The following is a 16,390-nucleotide window of genomic DNA, read 5'->3' as shown; positions in this document are numbered from 1 at the left end:
TTGGTTTTCAACAATCAATATTAATCAATATTAGCTGCTTTTGATAGGGTCACTGATTCAATGGGCCTAGTATGTGGGTGATTGGCTTAAAACAATATTAATCGTCCTATTGCAGAGTACCATTGGATAACCAAAATTCTGTGGACCAAACACCAAGGATGGACTTAATACAGCATCATTGAAAAATCCAAATAGGCCAGATAATCAATATAATAAACAATCACTCACTGTATGATTTATACAAAGCCGTCTGGCGCTGTCTATATATTCAATTAATACCTATTCTACCAGTACTCTCCCACCCATTGTGGCATTACTTTAGGAGATTATTTAGGGTATTTATCATGTTAGATGTCTGACATAAATTACAGGCACATGTGTAGTCAATAAGTCGACTTACTGACCTTACAGAATTGGCAATTACGGGGTTATAATTACCTGATACTATAGGTCATATGATATTACACTAGCTGCGTGTATAATATAATACATTCCAAGTGAGGTATTCACTTAATGAAAGCGAATTGCAATGAAGTTGCTGATGATACTATTATTATAAACAAGCTATTCAGAGCAAAAGATCATGAGGATATATCTATGTGACAGAGGGTAATAAAGCATTTGATTAAAAAGTGTAAATACAAATAAAAACAATACAGATAATCTATTAGATGCTAGCACAATCGGTCTTTATCACATGAAATATACTAACACATGCGGTGTGCTCCTTGGCCGCCATCTTATTTTTAAACACTTTCATTGTCATGTCTTCTATGTATATATTTAGCATTTTTACAATTTGTTTCAATATAAGTTAATTATTTATCTTTATTTCTACTAGGTGCACCACACATAGGACAGCTCTTCTTTTCTTGGTTCTTTGGAATTATGGACACTAACCGTTCTTAGGGCCTAATTGCTATTTGTGTGGGGTGCAATTCTGTGAAATTCAAATGCAGACACCACCTGCATGCATTTGTGTAATACGGGTGCTGCATCATTGGATGTAGCCTTGTATCACCACAAACTGTTTTTAGACATTGGTCAGCCTACGTAAGCTGAAGGCCATCAGATCTGGACACCTAGGGCCAAAATGTCCAACGATGCTGGTCCTTCACCCGGCATGCCTTAAAAATGGGCGCAGCACTCTTCTGTTTAGAAAAAACACCCCTAAAATACTCCAGCATGTCTATCATACTGCAGCTTACAGAGGGTTGCGAGCAGTATCGAGAGACCTGTTCAGCACAGGCACATAATGGGTCTTGTGCCTGCACAGACCCTCACACTATTGGATTTGTATATAAATGTTAGGGTTTACAGACAAATCTGACTCAAGTGATAATTCCTCCCACTTCCACAGATATCTGCTCTAGAATAATAATTATAGTAGATTTATAAGGTGCTGCATGTCAGATAGGCATAGTGCACAACATGCTTAATACAGGGCACTGCTGGCGCAAGAGGAAGAGTGCAGCTCAGAGTGAAGATTGGGTTAGATGTTGAGGGTTCATTAGTAGGGGTAGAATAGGTGGGAGTAGAGTAAATACTAACAGAGATGGAAATAAAGATGTGAAGGCTGTAGGAGAGTCTGATCGGGTGTGTAGCAGTATGGGAAAAACTCTTTAAAAAAAACTAGTCTTTAAATTAAACAAATGCTGAGGACTGAGCTTTAATGGTCCAGTGTTTCCTAACCTCGGCCCTCAAGACCCCTAAAATGTCATGTTTTCTAGAACTCCTGTGGCTATCTGAACTGTGTTAGTTGGGAATAAATGTTCCACTTGTGCACCAGCAAGGGGTCTGCAGGACATGACTTCTCAGCGGTCCTGAAGGCTGAGTTTGAGAAACCCTGGCTAAGATCATACAATGACTTGGTGAACATATTTTGTTGATTCTGAGACACCATGTTAATTTGTGTCAACCTGGCTTTTGCCACCTCCTTTCAGCTGCTGGACACAGAGCTCAGCTGTCAGCTGTCACAGAGCTCAGCATCCTATTTATCCATCTTTATCAGTGCCCCATCACTATGTCCCTCCTGGTTAGTCTGCACCCATGAAGTGCTCTGTTCCTGCATAAACAGAAAACACCTCACACCCACAATTCATTTTCGCATTGTCAACTATCTAACACTGCATCTTCTCTTGACTGCTGGCAACATTTTACCCAACCCTGGGCCCTGTGCAATCCCCACTATCTGCTCACATTGCTCTTTCTGCTCCAATACTTTCCATCCAGCTCATACTGTACTTTAAATCCCTGCAAACTGACCCACATATCTCCCCTACTTTTCCTTAATTTTTCCTGTGAACTTTGGAACAAAACACCTGGTAGTAACAATGCCTGGTAAATTTCAGTTCCGGTGCAGGGAGGATTCTTCAGGTGACAACAGCTCTGGAAGTGGGTGTTCATAGTCACAGCACCCCAGCCATGGAGGCTGGCGTCCATCGCTAGAAGCACCCAATTCAATAAACCGAACTGTAGACCCTCCACCAAATGACCACTCTGTATCCACAACAGGAGAGAAATTCTCAACTGAGGAGATAGACAAACTAGCTAGTGGAGGTAAAGGTGAGATACCATCCACTTGGAGAAGAGATTTAGCTGGAAAGTACAGGAGTGAAAGCGGCCATATGGCAGTGCCTCAAACCCTTCTACCCTCATGCTTAGAAGTAAATGTAAAGATGAATTGAGACCCATTGAGGTTGTAGAACTTGTCTGACCTATACCTGAATGGCCTGAGCTTTGCCCTGAGGGAGATAAACCTTCCAAAGCTCTGTGTCAAGTATCATGCCCAGGAACTGAATTCTCTGAAGAGGCAGCAAGTGGGAATTTGGAAAATGTATTATCCAACCATATTTAGATAAGTACATGAGTGAAGAGAATGCTCTGACTCAGCTGTTTCTTGGATAGAGCTTTGATGAGGAGATCATCCAAGTAATTGAAAATGTGCACACCCTGAGTTTGCATATTAGACATCATTACCGCCATGATGTTGGTGAACATTGGTGGAGCCGTGGAAAGTCTGAAGGGTAACGTCTGAAACTGGTAGTGGTACAAGAGAATAAAAAATGAGGTTCCCAAATGGGAATGGGGAAGTAAGAGTCCTTGATATCCAAAGAAACCAAGAACTCTCCCACCTCTAGAACAGCAATCACCGAATATCTTGAATTTGAAAATCCTCAGACTGAGCCATCTGGCTTGGGGACCATAAACAAACTGGACTAAAATCCTGTGTCTGTGCTGTTGTGGAACCAGAACAGTAGCCTTGCCACCAGCAACCAGTTGATGGCATCCTGCAAATGTTTTTCCATCTGAAACTGGTAAATCAAAGGTAGAAATGAGATCTCTGAACCAGCCATCCTGGCAGGATCGATCCCAAACCTCTTGAAAATCCTTAAAACTTGAGAAGTGGTAGCTCGAGATGGAAGCATACCCACATCCCTGGAAGCTTTCACCAGGTAACTAGCCATTTCACAAATGCGTTTTACTAACAGAAGTTCTGTCAAGGCCGCTCTGTGGAATTGAGGGTATTCTCCAATTTGTGGTCCGATGGGTCCTTTAAAGAGGTAGTCCCAGGAACCTTAAGAACAGTTTACTTAGTCAAATGCAAAGAGAAAAGAGAAAAAGTACTCTCTGTATGTTTTCCCAATATACCTTTCCCCATGTAGACATTATAAAAATAGTGGATTTTCATACATTATACCACATATATACCTAAAAATTTGTACGTGGTACTGGTGCACAGGTTTTTTTTCCTCAATATACCTTTCCCCATGTTGAAGTTAGTCAAATGCAAAACAGATGGATCCGCTGTAGGAGGGGGTTTCCCACTTTAGTATGGAAAAAGGGTACGATGAAAGAATCTGTTTTAGGATCTGAAACTTTTTATCTAGGAGAACCCAGGCCCAAGCTAACCAGTCATCAAGGTTCTGCAAAACACACAAAAAATGTGACAGAATATGTTGTTTGTCTTTTCAAAAAAGGAAGTTGTGGATTGGATCCGGGAACCTGCAAAACCTGTCGCACAGCCAGGATGAGATTGTCAGTGCCCTGAGAGGGAGACTGAATCTTCCACAGGATTATCCTCATCTGAGCGGATGAATTCAACCTTCTCCAATTGAGGAATATACTCATCCAAGTCATTGGACTGTAACACCATTTGAAGCTTCAAATGAGGCAGATGAAGTTTAGTGTGCAGAATCTATAGCAGAGGTCAAAACCTCCGACAACCTTGCCCTGAGCCCAAACCATTTCTGGAGGGGCCCTAAATTCCGCCCTATCCTTGTGAGTTGCTCCCAGCTCGGAAGATATATCCGACATGACTCCAGTCAATGTGGAAAATTCAGGCAGATGAATCATCCAACACTAGAGGATCTGTAAAGGAAGAAGTCTCCTCATCGTTCTCACCTGCAGCACCTGATACTCCCAGGTGGTCTCCTATCCAAATACTAACCAGGCCCAGCACTGCGTAGCTGCCGACAAATGAGCTTGGGTCTATCCAGGGTGGAGTGACTGTAGGTTGTCCTACAACCCTTTCATGTAAAGAGCTTCTGGGAGCCCTTGTGTCACACCAGGGGTCTGAGTCGCAGAGACTAAGACCTCTGGTGGGGGCCTGGAATCAGGGAGGCCGCAGAAGACCCCTGCGCATATAGCTTGCGCGACAGTGCACCCAGAGGCAGAAAAGTGTCAGTGGTAAAATACAACCAGTTTTATTATAATGCAGGAAGGTGGTAATGTAACAGGCAGTAAGGTTTGCAAGGTGAAAGTCTCTGAACAATAAGGGGGAAATTTACTAAAGGAAATTTGTAAAAAAAATAGGTGTATTTGTATCGAGAAATACACTTATTTTTGATATTTACTATCCCGAAAATACGGCAATTCGTTTTCGTATTGATGTGCTATCAATACGAATACGAATTGCCGTATTTTCGGGATAGTGAATGTCAAAAATAAGTGTTTTTCTGGATAAAAATACACCTATTTTTTTACAAATTTCCTTTAGTAAATTTCCCCCTTAGTCTCTTGAACAGGAAATGCAATACGCTACTGTAATGATGGAATGGTGGTTCGATGTTGGAACATCAGAATCAGGATGACTTGATGAGATATGGAAGCAGGATGGAATATGAAGAAACAGAATCCGGAATATCGGAACTACTGTTGATGATGGAACATCGGAGTTAGGATCGATGACGGAACATCGGAACTGGGATTGATGGCGGAATATCGGATGAGGATCGGAATCCTGGAGCTAGGTTGGAACCGGCAGGTGAGTCTGGCAACGGACACTGAATCACAGGAGATAGTAAACCTGGATGATCACAGGAGATGATAAACCTGGATGATCACAGGAGATGGTAAACCTGGATGGTCACAGTCGATTGTAAACCCAGACAGGCTCAGGAACTGGAACACCTGGAGAATCACACTGCAGCAAGGAGAGACAAACACCAACAGGCAACACTTGCATGTAGAAATGACAACTGCAATGGAGTGAGCGCTCCCAGCATACTTATACCCACAGGTTAGCCATGATTGGCCGGGCAGATATGACAGGAAGATCACTCGGATCACGCAGGATTGGACAAGGAAGACATGTGACTGGGAAAACATGGCAGCCGCCATGTCAGACTAAGGCGGGAAAGACTGTTGGTAGTTGCCATGCTTGTGGCCGGGAGCAATGGCGGCAGACCGGGAGCACTGGACACTGTCACTGTGTGTGAGGGAAGCTGTGCGCCACGCAGCCGTGGACTCAGCAGCGCTAAGAGGACTGGAGGATGGCTGAGATGAAGGCACACAGCACCCAGGATGCCGGCTGTATCAGGACTTGAAACCTAAGCTGAGCCTGCGCAGACACTTAGCCGGTAAGAGAGCTTGCTTCAATACCCGGATTGTGACACCTTGGATGAAGCACCTCTGCTGATCATTCTCATACCATCATACATAGCAGAGAAGCACCCAGAAAAGCACTGTTCTGTGATGAAGAGAGAGCAATAGTGAAAAAAAATAAAATATATATATATATATATATATATATATATATGCAAAAGAAATAGAGAAGACGCACCAATGAGCAAAATGTAACAATACTTTACTTATGCAACAAGGCTCACATACATTGGGGTTAAAAATCTTATGCTTGCCAGCCAGATAGTTATCACCGTCACAGCCCGGACATCAATGTGTAAGGAACGCCACCGCTCAGCTGCTGCCGTCAAGCCGCAGACCAAGACACAGCTGACACAAGACGTCTCCACGTCGGACCAAGAAGAAGCCACGCACAACGCGTTTCGTCACACATATATACGGTTTGAATAAACCTGGAGCCAAGGGTAACAGTCACAGCAGCAGGGCATTCAGCAGAATATCCCTTTTTAAATAGTCTCCGATTTAGCCTCACTTGGGTGTAGACTTTAGCTCAATGAGGGCCAGATGTACTAAGCTTAAAAAGTGATAAAATGGAGAGTGATAAACAACCAGTCAATCAGTGCTTAAATGCCATGTCACAGACTGTGTTTGAAAGATGACAGGTGGGAGCTGATTGGTTAGTGGCTTATCACTCTCTATTATCACTTTTCAGGCTTAGTACATCTCACCCTGAGCCATTGCTCTTCTTTGATTGATGGGGATACTTGAACCAGGGTATGTGGAGTAATGTGCTATTAACCTGCTACAATTTAGTAGAAACTGTGGGCCCGATTCAGAATTGTTTGCAGGGCTGCTAATATTGAATGTCCACACATGCTGCACATGTGCAAGGCCACCCTGCGAACAAAGGCAGCACGTGCTGGTCATTCACAAAAAAATTCAGTTGGCCAGTGTTTGGGGCCAACATCTGCCCATTTTCTGGGAGTATCGAGGAAAACGCAGGAGGCTCCCAGGCGTTTTCAAGGAGGACCTCTGATGTCAGCTCTAGCTGGAACTCCTCTTCTGCATAGCAACACAGAGTAAGTATTTGGCTATGAGAATGCTGCACACAGGGGTAGGGGAATCCATTTGATGGTGACTAATTGCGAATGGAATTGCAGCTGTGCACAGGGGCGGATTTTCACTCTGGCGGGGAGGCTGCTAACTGATAGCTGGGCTCCGGAGATCCACAGCCCAGTGATCAGGTCTGAATCGGGCCCTGCGTCCACCACTTCCCCATACAGGATAAAGACTGAGAAGCTGTGCAGTATCATACCTCCCATCATGACGCATTCCAGGAGGAACATTATGATGTTCCTGGACTTCCCTCTTAATGTATAATTGCCATCACCTGTATTAAAAGTAATTGATAAGAAAGGTGTTTCAACACAGGTGATAGTAATCATAAATTAAGAGGGAAGTCCAGGAACAGAGAATTATGTCCCTCCTGGAGAGGTATGATACAGAGTACAGTTATGTGTGACTGGTGTACCAGCATACAGTTTGGCAGCCAAGATGGAGGAATTGCTCTTCTTCCTTTATGCTTGAACCAGTGATGGTTTGTTCGAATGCTAACACAGATGTCTAACCTCATCATCAGCATCGATGACAACAGAGCAGGAAGTGGAACACGCGCATGTGCTCTGGTCTGCTGGCCGCGTGTCACGCCTCGCTCTGACTAGCACTTTGGCTCCACTACAACCAGGCTGTGTCTGAGCACGGTCTGGGCGTGTCTAGTTGAAGCGAGACGTGTAACGCACGTGAGACAGGCTCCGATAGGCTGCTGTGTAATGAGTGTCTCTGTAGGGGGCGTGGTATAGGAGACAGTGGCGGCTGTGTCTGTTCCTGGTTCTTTCTGCACGTAGAAGCTGTTGCCCCGTGTGTGCAGGTAAGCGGGTGAACAGCGGGGTATCCTGTCCAGTCTCACCAGCATCTCCTAAATCCGAGCACTTCTGCCCATTGTCAGCAGGGGGAGTTATTATTTGCTTCATCTGTTAACTGCCCAGCACAATAGCACATACAGCGGCGTGCCTCCTGCGCCCGCAGCCACATGTTGGGTACATGCTGCTGGGGCTTAGTCCTATTCGTGGCATGTGTAGTTTTGTATAGTGAGCAGAGCTGCATAGAGAACTAACACTACCCGCCCCAGTACACATTTTCCGGGTCAGACAATGGACACAGGGTAACGTGTGATACCTGGCTGCGCCCATACCCTGGGAGATGAGTGCTTTTAAACATGGATTTGCGTATACAGGATCTATTCCTGCAGGTAAGTAACACTAGTCACCGAATGGTGTCATGTAGCATTAGGGCTGCCCATTCACTGGCACCAGATCAGTCTTCTTGATCAGTGGTTCCCAACCTGGGATACATGTACCCCTGGGGGTATGCCAATGCCATAACTACCTAATTTGCGCACCCCACCCCCCTGTCTGCAGTATGGGGGCAGCCATTTTTTAAGTGTCAGTTTTCATTATAGCAGCCGGGAGAGACGGGACCGTGATGGCAGGCCAGGTACCGGCAGACAGCAGCTGGTAACTATAGCCCCGCAGACCCCCGGCGGTTACACTTTCTCTGGGCCTCCCCGCCACTGCGGGGGCTGCGGAGATATAGTTGCGCCACTGGGGTATGCTGCAGACTGGTTGGGGGTACTTGAAATAATATTGGTGATGGTGGAAGAAGTTACCTGTTGCCGTGGAGATGAACCACATTGTGTCACTTCCAGTTCAGTCTGCATGCTTTTGCCTGACTAGCAATCCACTGGAATATGTCTGTGGTGATACCAGACATCCGCTTCATCTGTCTTCCGCTGACCCACATGGAAGAAGCAGTGGCATTAATCCTCAGTTCACAGCCAGCGGCCAGACACCGAGGAACCCCATTCCTGAAATTCCTGACTGCACATTACTCATCAATATAAGGACACGCATACGCATACACTCCACTTGTAAGTACTGTGGATATTCCAAATTAAGAGGAGGGGGTACTCCTAAACGGAAAGCCTAATCAAGGGGTATGGGAAAGAGAAAAAAGGTTGGAAACAGCTGTACTAGAGCCATGCAGGATCACCATGTCTCCATTTATTGCAGAATATTACCAGTACTCCAATTCACTCAAATTGATATTTTGACAGCTTTGGCTTCGGGGTGAAGTCAAAATCCTTATGAATAAAATGACCACTGATGTCACTAGCACGTGACGATGCACAACAGAGGGAGTAGCAAGGTTCCAACATGGGAACCCAAATGTGTTAGAATTCTATAGTATTCTGCACTCAACCCATCAGGGCCTGGTGCTTTGCCCCTGGCAAGTTTTCCTATGACCGTTCTTATTTCTTGATCTGAGATAGGCTTTACTAGGTCTGTGTTCTCCAACTGTGTTAACTTTGGAATGTTAGCTTTCGTGACAAAATCCATTACCAAGTAAGGATTATCGGGAGGTGTTTTCAGAAAAAAACCTGTCCGTATGCACCTATGCACCTTTTCAATCTTTCATCTGCCTTCCCGTATTTTTTTTTTTAAATTCTTTTCTTTATGCCTCATTGGGTTTTATCCATCATCCTGGACAGGGAGAAAATCGCTCAGAGCGATTTTTAGCCTTGCGATTTCAGCGATCATCGCTGTGTAAAAACGCCCAGTGTGTATGCACCTTAAGTTAGATCAGCAGGTAAAGCTTGAGGGCACATTAATCTTCTTTTTAGTTTTGTTGCTTAGTACCACCCTCCTCCTCCTCATCATGTAGTTTCCCCAGCACACTATACTGTGCAGCTGCCAGTGAGGGACTCCATGATTTTTGTCTTCAGTGTCTTAAGCACTAATTCTGTCTTATAGGTCCCCCATTGTCAGCTACCTGGGGATGCTCTGTCTGCTCCATGTCATCTCCCTTATTCCTCTGCAGAATAGAGCAGGGGGAGATCTGCTTAAGTCTATAAGTGTCTGTAAAGCCCCGGACACACGGCGGAGATATATTGCTGAGCAATATATGGCTGAGCAATATATTGCTCTGTGTCTCCTGTTCATCAGCGACCAGAGATGGTCGCTGATGAAAAAGAAACTGCCAGGTGGAGCCCGGCAGTGGAAATCAGCTGGTCGCAGGAGCATGTTCCTGCAACCAGCGATCACTACAGGGGTAAAAACGGGAGCGCGCACCCGGCGATATATCGCCGGTGCACACTCCTATCGCGGGCAATATGGTCGCTCAGCGACCATATTTCCCGTGATATTACACAAAATCGCCCCCGTGTGTACGCACCTTTAGCGCTTATTGGGTGTGCTTCAGCAAATGGGCAAATCCATGTTTCGCTGGGGCAGGTGTAACATGTAGAGAGAGTTAGATTTGAATAGGGTGTGTTCAATCTGAAAGCAGTGTAAAAATAAAATGTCTAACATCTGTGGGCTTCATGGAAAAACAGCCAGTATTTGCCCTGCAGAGAAACTGGATGCAGTGAAAAGGTACACCACTATTGGTCGACACATAAAAGGTCTTCCACAATTTTCTTCCAAAAAAAAGATTTGTTCATACTTTACTATGCCAAATGGACATGGCGAGGGAATGTAATAGTGTGCAGAGCGCAGTGAGGCACGGTGCCTGAATGTGCTCACCATTTGAGGGGATGCAGTACACAAATACAGTGCCCATGTTGACATAGACACAAAAGCTTCAAACTCATGTCAACCGTATTTAAATTGGTTTACAGGGGTAACATGGTGCTTATCTCAAGGGGTCTGCCTGATCTATGCCAAAAGGTGTCTCCCAAACATTCCAAAATAAGATAGTAACAGAAATTGATGAGTGGTATAGATAACTGTATTGACTACTTCCCTTATATTTCTGTGGATGTCTCCTTTGTGGTTCCTTGTATTCTTCGATTCTGCCGCTCTCAAAAATGTATAAACGGAGAAAAATTCAAAGCCATGTCAAGTACAGTTGTAGACTCAGACATATATTTCCTTTATACAAATTGAGAGTGATGGCGTACCAAACACACAGTTTATAGGATGAAACAAACGCATCAAGGTATCTTCTTTTTTTTTTTTTTTAATCCTCAAGATGGCGTACCGGTACTCACGGTAAGTTGAAGATAATAGAGCTCATCAAGGTATCTTTCTCTTGTGTTTTATTCTCAATAAAATGAATTAACTATGGTATAAAATGTATGAAAAGCAGGTTTAAAGTGGCGGATGGATGGCGCTCAATGTGATTATAAAGTGAGGTAAAATCCGGATATCGCTCACAGTAAAGAACACAGGATTGCCTATCCACCTCACCCATTTCTCACCTGATGATCACACTAGGTCTGGATCAACATGTTTCGAGAGTGATACTCTCCTTCAGGATCCCAGACCAGTGTGCTGTGGGTTGTCCTTTTTATGATGTAATCTACTTCCGGTTCCGGGTTACGTAACCCGGAAGTGTCAGTGTTGATTTTATAAGTAAAATTAAGCATTTTTATAATGTTCCCCCAATTCATAAATGTACAGTATGGCATAATACCCTCCTGGGCAATGCCTATCTATGTCTGTAGTGGTAAACTTTTAGATGATGCAACCACATTGGCCGGAAGTTTATGCGCCGCCGCCGGAAGTCTTAATGCCTCGATTCCGAACGTTTGGCGTGTCCTCCTCCCTCGCCTTTATTTTCAACCCCCCAAAAAAGGGAGTGCCCAGTTATCTATACCACTCATAATTTTCTGTTATCATGTCAACCTTATGTTTGTGTCGACCTAATGCATGTTGGGTCATTCAATGAAAATGTTCTTTTCATATAACGTTTGTTACCAATTTTCATGGCAAGCTATACATCAATGTATCATGTACCGCACAAACATTTACGTTGCACAAAATGATCAGAACATATGCTCAAAAAATATATATTTCACTTGATGTGTCCAGGCAAAATGTAACGTGTGTTACCCTGGAATGACCCTGTGGACCTTTTCAGTGTGTCGACCTTCTTCCTGTCAACAAATAGTGATTGACCTATTGACTGACCCATACCCCAGAGAAACCATATAAATGTATGTGCTCCCCTTTCATAGTAACATGGTTTGTTCCAGACACAAAACTACTTTCTTTTTGTGATTGACTGAATCTGGGCATTGTCAGAATTTACTTCAAATGACCCAGTGTTTTTGCTGAAGCTCAGATGCTCTCTTTTTTTTTCTTCAATCATAACTTGCATGTATTCACACAATCTAATATAAGCACAATGGTTTAAGTGTACATAAATACATATGTGGCGATTTTGTGTCCTTTTCTAAGTGATCTGACTTAGGGCCTTATTTTGGTTCACTCTTTCTGACAAAATCCTTCTTAGATGGACAAAACCATGTGCACTGCAGGGGGGCAGGTGTAAAATGTGCAGAGAGAATTAGATTTGGGTGAGATATTTTGTTTCTGTGAAGGGAAAATACTGGCTGCTTTATTTTTACACTGCAATATAGATCTCACTTTAAAGTAAAACCCCACCCAAATCTAATTATATCTGCACAAGTTACATCTGCCCCACCTGCAGTGCACATGGTTTTGCCCATCTAAGAAGGATTTTGTCAGAAAGAGTGAACTAAAATAAGGCCCTTTATTTGACATGGTCACGCTTAGAAAATGACCCTACATCGCTGCGTGTGGTGGGGCCATGGCTATAGTGATGTGTGGCCCCGCGTGAAGCTATCGCCGGGTGATGTAGACCATGCATGCATGAAGAACACTGGCCCTAACAGATCGCTCCGCACACAGTGCTCTGTGATGTGGCTGAGCGATCTAACATTGCTCAAAGCGCTCTGCAATATCGTCATGGCCCCTCAACAATTTTATTGTTTGATTTTTTTTTTTTTTTTTTTATGAAATGTAGTTATTGATGTAAAATATGATGGACTAGACGCTGCAGCAGTGCATTCACTGTGCAATGCTTATAACTGCTGAACAATATGGCATCATAAATGGTGTACACACTTTGCTAGGGAAGGGCGATTTTGACTTAATTAAAATACACTGTGACAATATTTAGTCAATATTTCTTTGCCTGCACAGTCTATTTAAACACAGAAAAAGTACACATACGGACACATTGTCCCAAGAATGAAGTTAATATGATGTGACACAGTTAAGGTCCAAATTATACAATTTATTATACAAGAAGGGAATGGAAACCACAAGTCAAAACTGATGGTGGGATCTAGTCCCGCAGGATTCTGTACACTCAGGTTGCAGCAACAAATGTGAATGTAGCTCGGCCTGAGTAGTTGCTGCTGTGGGTTCTGCTGGTGAGAGCAAAATGGGTCCTGGACTGTTAAGCTCAGCACCACTGCAGAAGGCTTATACTTCTGTACTACTGGTAGGGAATATGGATTGTAAGCTCCACTGGCACAGGGACCAATGTGAATGTTTCAAATATCCTCTAATGCTCTACGGAATGTGTGTACATGTGGTAGGGAATATGGATTGTAAGCTCCACTGGCACAGGGACCAATGAGAATGTTTCAAATATCCTCTAATGCTATATGGAATATGTGTGCGCTCTTAGGACATTGTGCCCATATGTGTACTTTTTACATTGTTTATTTGTACCTCTAGATCAGTGATTTTCAACCTTTTTACCTTGCGGCACACTAAATAAGATTTTCAAATTGCCAAGGCACACAATGAGATCCCCACAGGGCAAAAAATCCAAACCTATTTGCCTCCATATAAAAAAACACAATCACACTGGTCCCCATAGGTAACAAAACTAAAATACACTGGCCCTTTACATGAAAAAAAGAGACCAGTAAATAACAGTTGAACTGGTGGTGGCTGTAATCTGGTCTGGGCACCTCTAGATCTGGGGGCACACTTGAGAGCAGCTGAAGGCACACTAGTGTGCCACGACACAGTGGTTGAAAAACACTGCTCTAGATATTTGATGTTCTCTCTATCTTGTACACTAAGGGCAGTGGGAACATTGATTAATTGTGCAGTCCCTGAAACAATTATCTCTGTATTCTTGGGCAGGGCAAAAGTACTGTACATAAGGTGTGATTAGTTAGCTAGGCAATTTTAACTATCTAGTCAAAATTACCCCACTAGTCGCGCTGTGTATACACACACCCTTAATCTGACCGATATGTTGAGATCAGTTGTGCATTTACACAGTACTATTATGTAAATGGTCCGATGAATTGTTTAGATTGTTAATAATGGCAGGCATGTATTATAGAAGTTATTCTTCCTCCACTAGGGGGCACAGGGATACAAAGGTGTTAACCTGGAGATGAGAGCATCTGGGCACCAAATGTTTTTTTTTCCCAGCAGCTAAGGCGTTTCTCTACACAATACTCCTCTTCCAGCGCAGGCTATTCAGTTTAAGTTTGGTGTCACAAGGAGCGCACACCATTTTGTCTGTTAAGTGGGCTCCTCCGTTAGGTTTATAGAATTTTGTTTGTCTGACATAACATAGTGGTCTGTGTAAGCTTCCTATTGGAAGACCGCACAGTTGCTCCGACACCCAGTGACGGTGGCACCAACACCAGCAACTGGGTCACCGACTTCCGCCACTGTACTCTGGGGAGGCCAGCTCACAGACAGATCCTGTGTCCTGCAGCGGGGCAAGTAAGCTTGGCTCCCTAAGTGAGCCACAACAGTGTAGGAGAGCACTGGGGGTACTGGTTTTTATCAGTCTTGGGGTGCCCTGCTCTAAACACTGGACCACCAGGGCACCTATGGAACAGGCCATACTTAACCGCCATTTCTGAGAAGGTTTACAACAGCAGGGAAGTTTGTGTGTGTGGGGTGGGGGAGGGTGTAAGCTCCTCTTCCAACCCGAGGGGCACTCACTCATAGTGACAGCCCACCTCAGTCAATCTCTTCTGTCTCTCCGCCTCAGAGCACGTGCTCCCATCTGTACCTGGACTGAGTGTGAAGGGATTTTCCAAGAAGGTCATACTTAACATGTTTAGTGTCTGGAAGCCTCCTTTAGCTAGTATTTTCCCCCTTTTTTTTTTGGCCAGAGGCTTCAGCCCAGTCATCCTGGCTCTCACAAGAGCTTTCCTTTCTGTCAGCGTTTTTTTTTTATAGGCCTTTTGACTTTCTTTCAATGTACTGGTTTCTGTCCTATCTGTCCTCTTAATAGACATCTGTTTGAAAGATTTCCCTAGATACTGTTGCAAATTCTCTGCTATAGGCATTACTTTTACTAGTACTCTCTTACGTGTCAATGATGCTTTGTAATCCCAAATAATTATTCTACCTGTAATGTTTACTAATGATACATTTATTTCCATTGTAGTCAGTGGCCAATATTTTATTTAACTTCTCCTATAGACTCATTATTGCTGATCCGCATGTTCATTTACTAAGGAGAATAAATGTCTTTATAAGGATTCAGTATTAAATTCCGGCGTTCAAAATCCCGACGCCGAAATCCCGACAAGGGGGGGAGACGTGAATCGCCCCCATTGCGGGCTCGCTGCGCTCGCCACGCAGCGGGCCTGGTGCCTCGCTGCGCTCGGCACACTAATATATTCTCCCTCCGAGGGTGTCGTGGACACCCACGGAGGGAGAAAGTGTCGGGATTTTGAACGCCGGGATCCTGACCGCTGGGATTTACACTGCATCCCCTCTATAATGCCCATACAGTAGTTATAAAGAAAATACATGTTACGACGCTTAATTAATAAAGGAATTCCCAGTACATAGTTATTTTATTTGAGGTTGGAAATGAGTTGTTTTCTTCTAAGACTGATGTGTTGATGTTTATATTTTAAAACTTAGGTAATGGAAAGTCAGAATTCAGACGATCTCTCGAATAGTAAAGACACCATAATAAAAGAAGAGGTAATTGCATGCCTTCTTCACTTATACTGGATTGTGAATTTTTTATTGCAGTATAAATAAATATAGTTGAGGTGCATGGTTTTATACTGTGCGATTATATATTTTGAAGGACAGGGATTGGTTCGCAGAATGTGCCCCACTCCCGAACAAGCAAACTCACACGAACAATATCCTGATGTTCATAGTAGTTTTTTTTTATTTATTTTGTCTTTTAGACACTGGCAAAAGGAAAGTGGGTGCAGCTTGAGGAAACCACATATGTGGATCACGAAGGAAAAACCAGGTTGGTGCCAGCTCTTGACACGAATACACATGGGGCCAGAATCTGGTTCACCTGCAAAAGCAAATTCTCTCTAATGAACAAAACCATGTATACTGCAGGTGGGGCAGATGTAATGTGCAGAGAGAGTTTAGATTTTACCTTAAAAGTGAAAACTTCTGACCACTTTCTTTTAAATTGGGTAGGAGAACAAGGTGACTGTCATCTTTTGATTTTAAGACTGTATATCACCATGCAAAGAGTGCTACTGTGTGTGTATGTAAGTGTGTGTATATATATAATATATAATCTCTCTGTTGATACAGGATCACACTATGGGCAGGAAGCTTGGCACATCTCATTGTGAATCCCAACACTCATCTCATACATATCTGCATTTACTAATGCCATATGCAGG

The 16,390-nt window shown here is 43.7% G+C and overlaps 1 protein-coding gene across 1 annotated transcript in view; it reads left to right on the top strand.

Annotated features, from left to right (window-relative positions):
- NUDT5 (nudix hydrolase 5) overlaps positions 1-16,390 on the top strand; it is a 56,368-nt gene that overhangs the window by 19,608 nt on the left and 20,370 nt on the right. The window contains exons 2-3 of the mRNA XM_083183471.1: positions 15,651-15,713; positions 15,929-15,996. Of these exons, the coding sequence (XP_083039597.1) occupies positions 15,651-15,713; positions 15,929-15,996 (131 nt within the window). The remainder of the gene's footprint in view (positions 1-15,650; positions 15,714-15,928; positions 15,997-16,390) is intronic.

Source organism: Crinia signifera, chromosome 4 (assembly GCF_055691185.1).
Source record: "Crinia signifera chromosome 4, ASM5569118v1, whole genome shotgun sequence".
Taxonomy (NCBI): Eukaryota; Metazoa; Chordata; class Amphibia; order Anura; family Myobatrachidae; genus Crinia; species Crinia signifera.
This window is presented reverse-complemented; position numbering and strand designations above follow the sequence as displayed.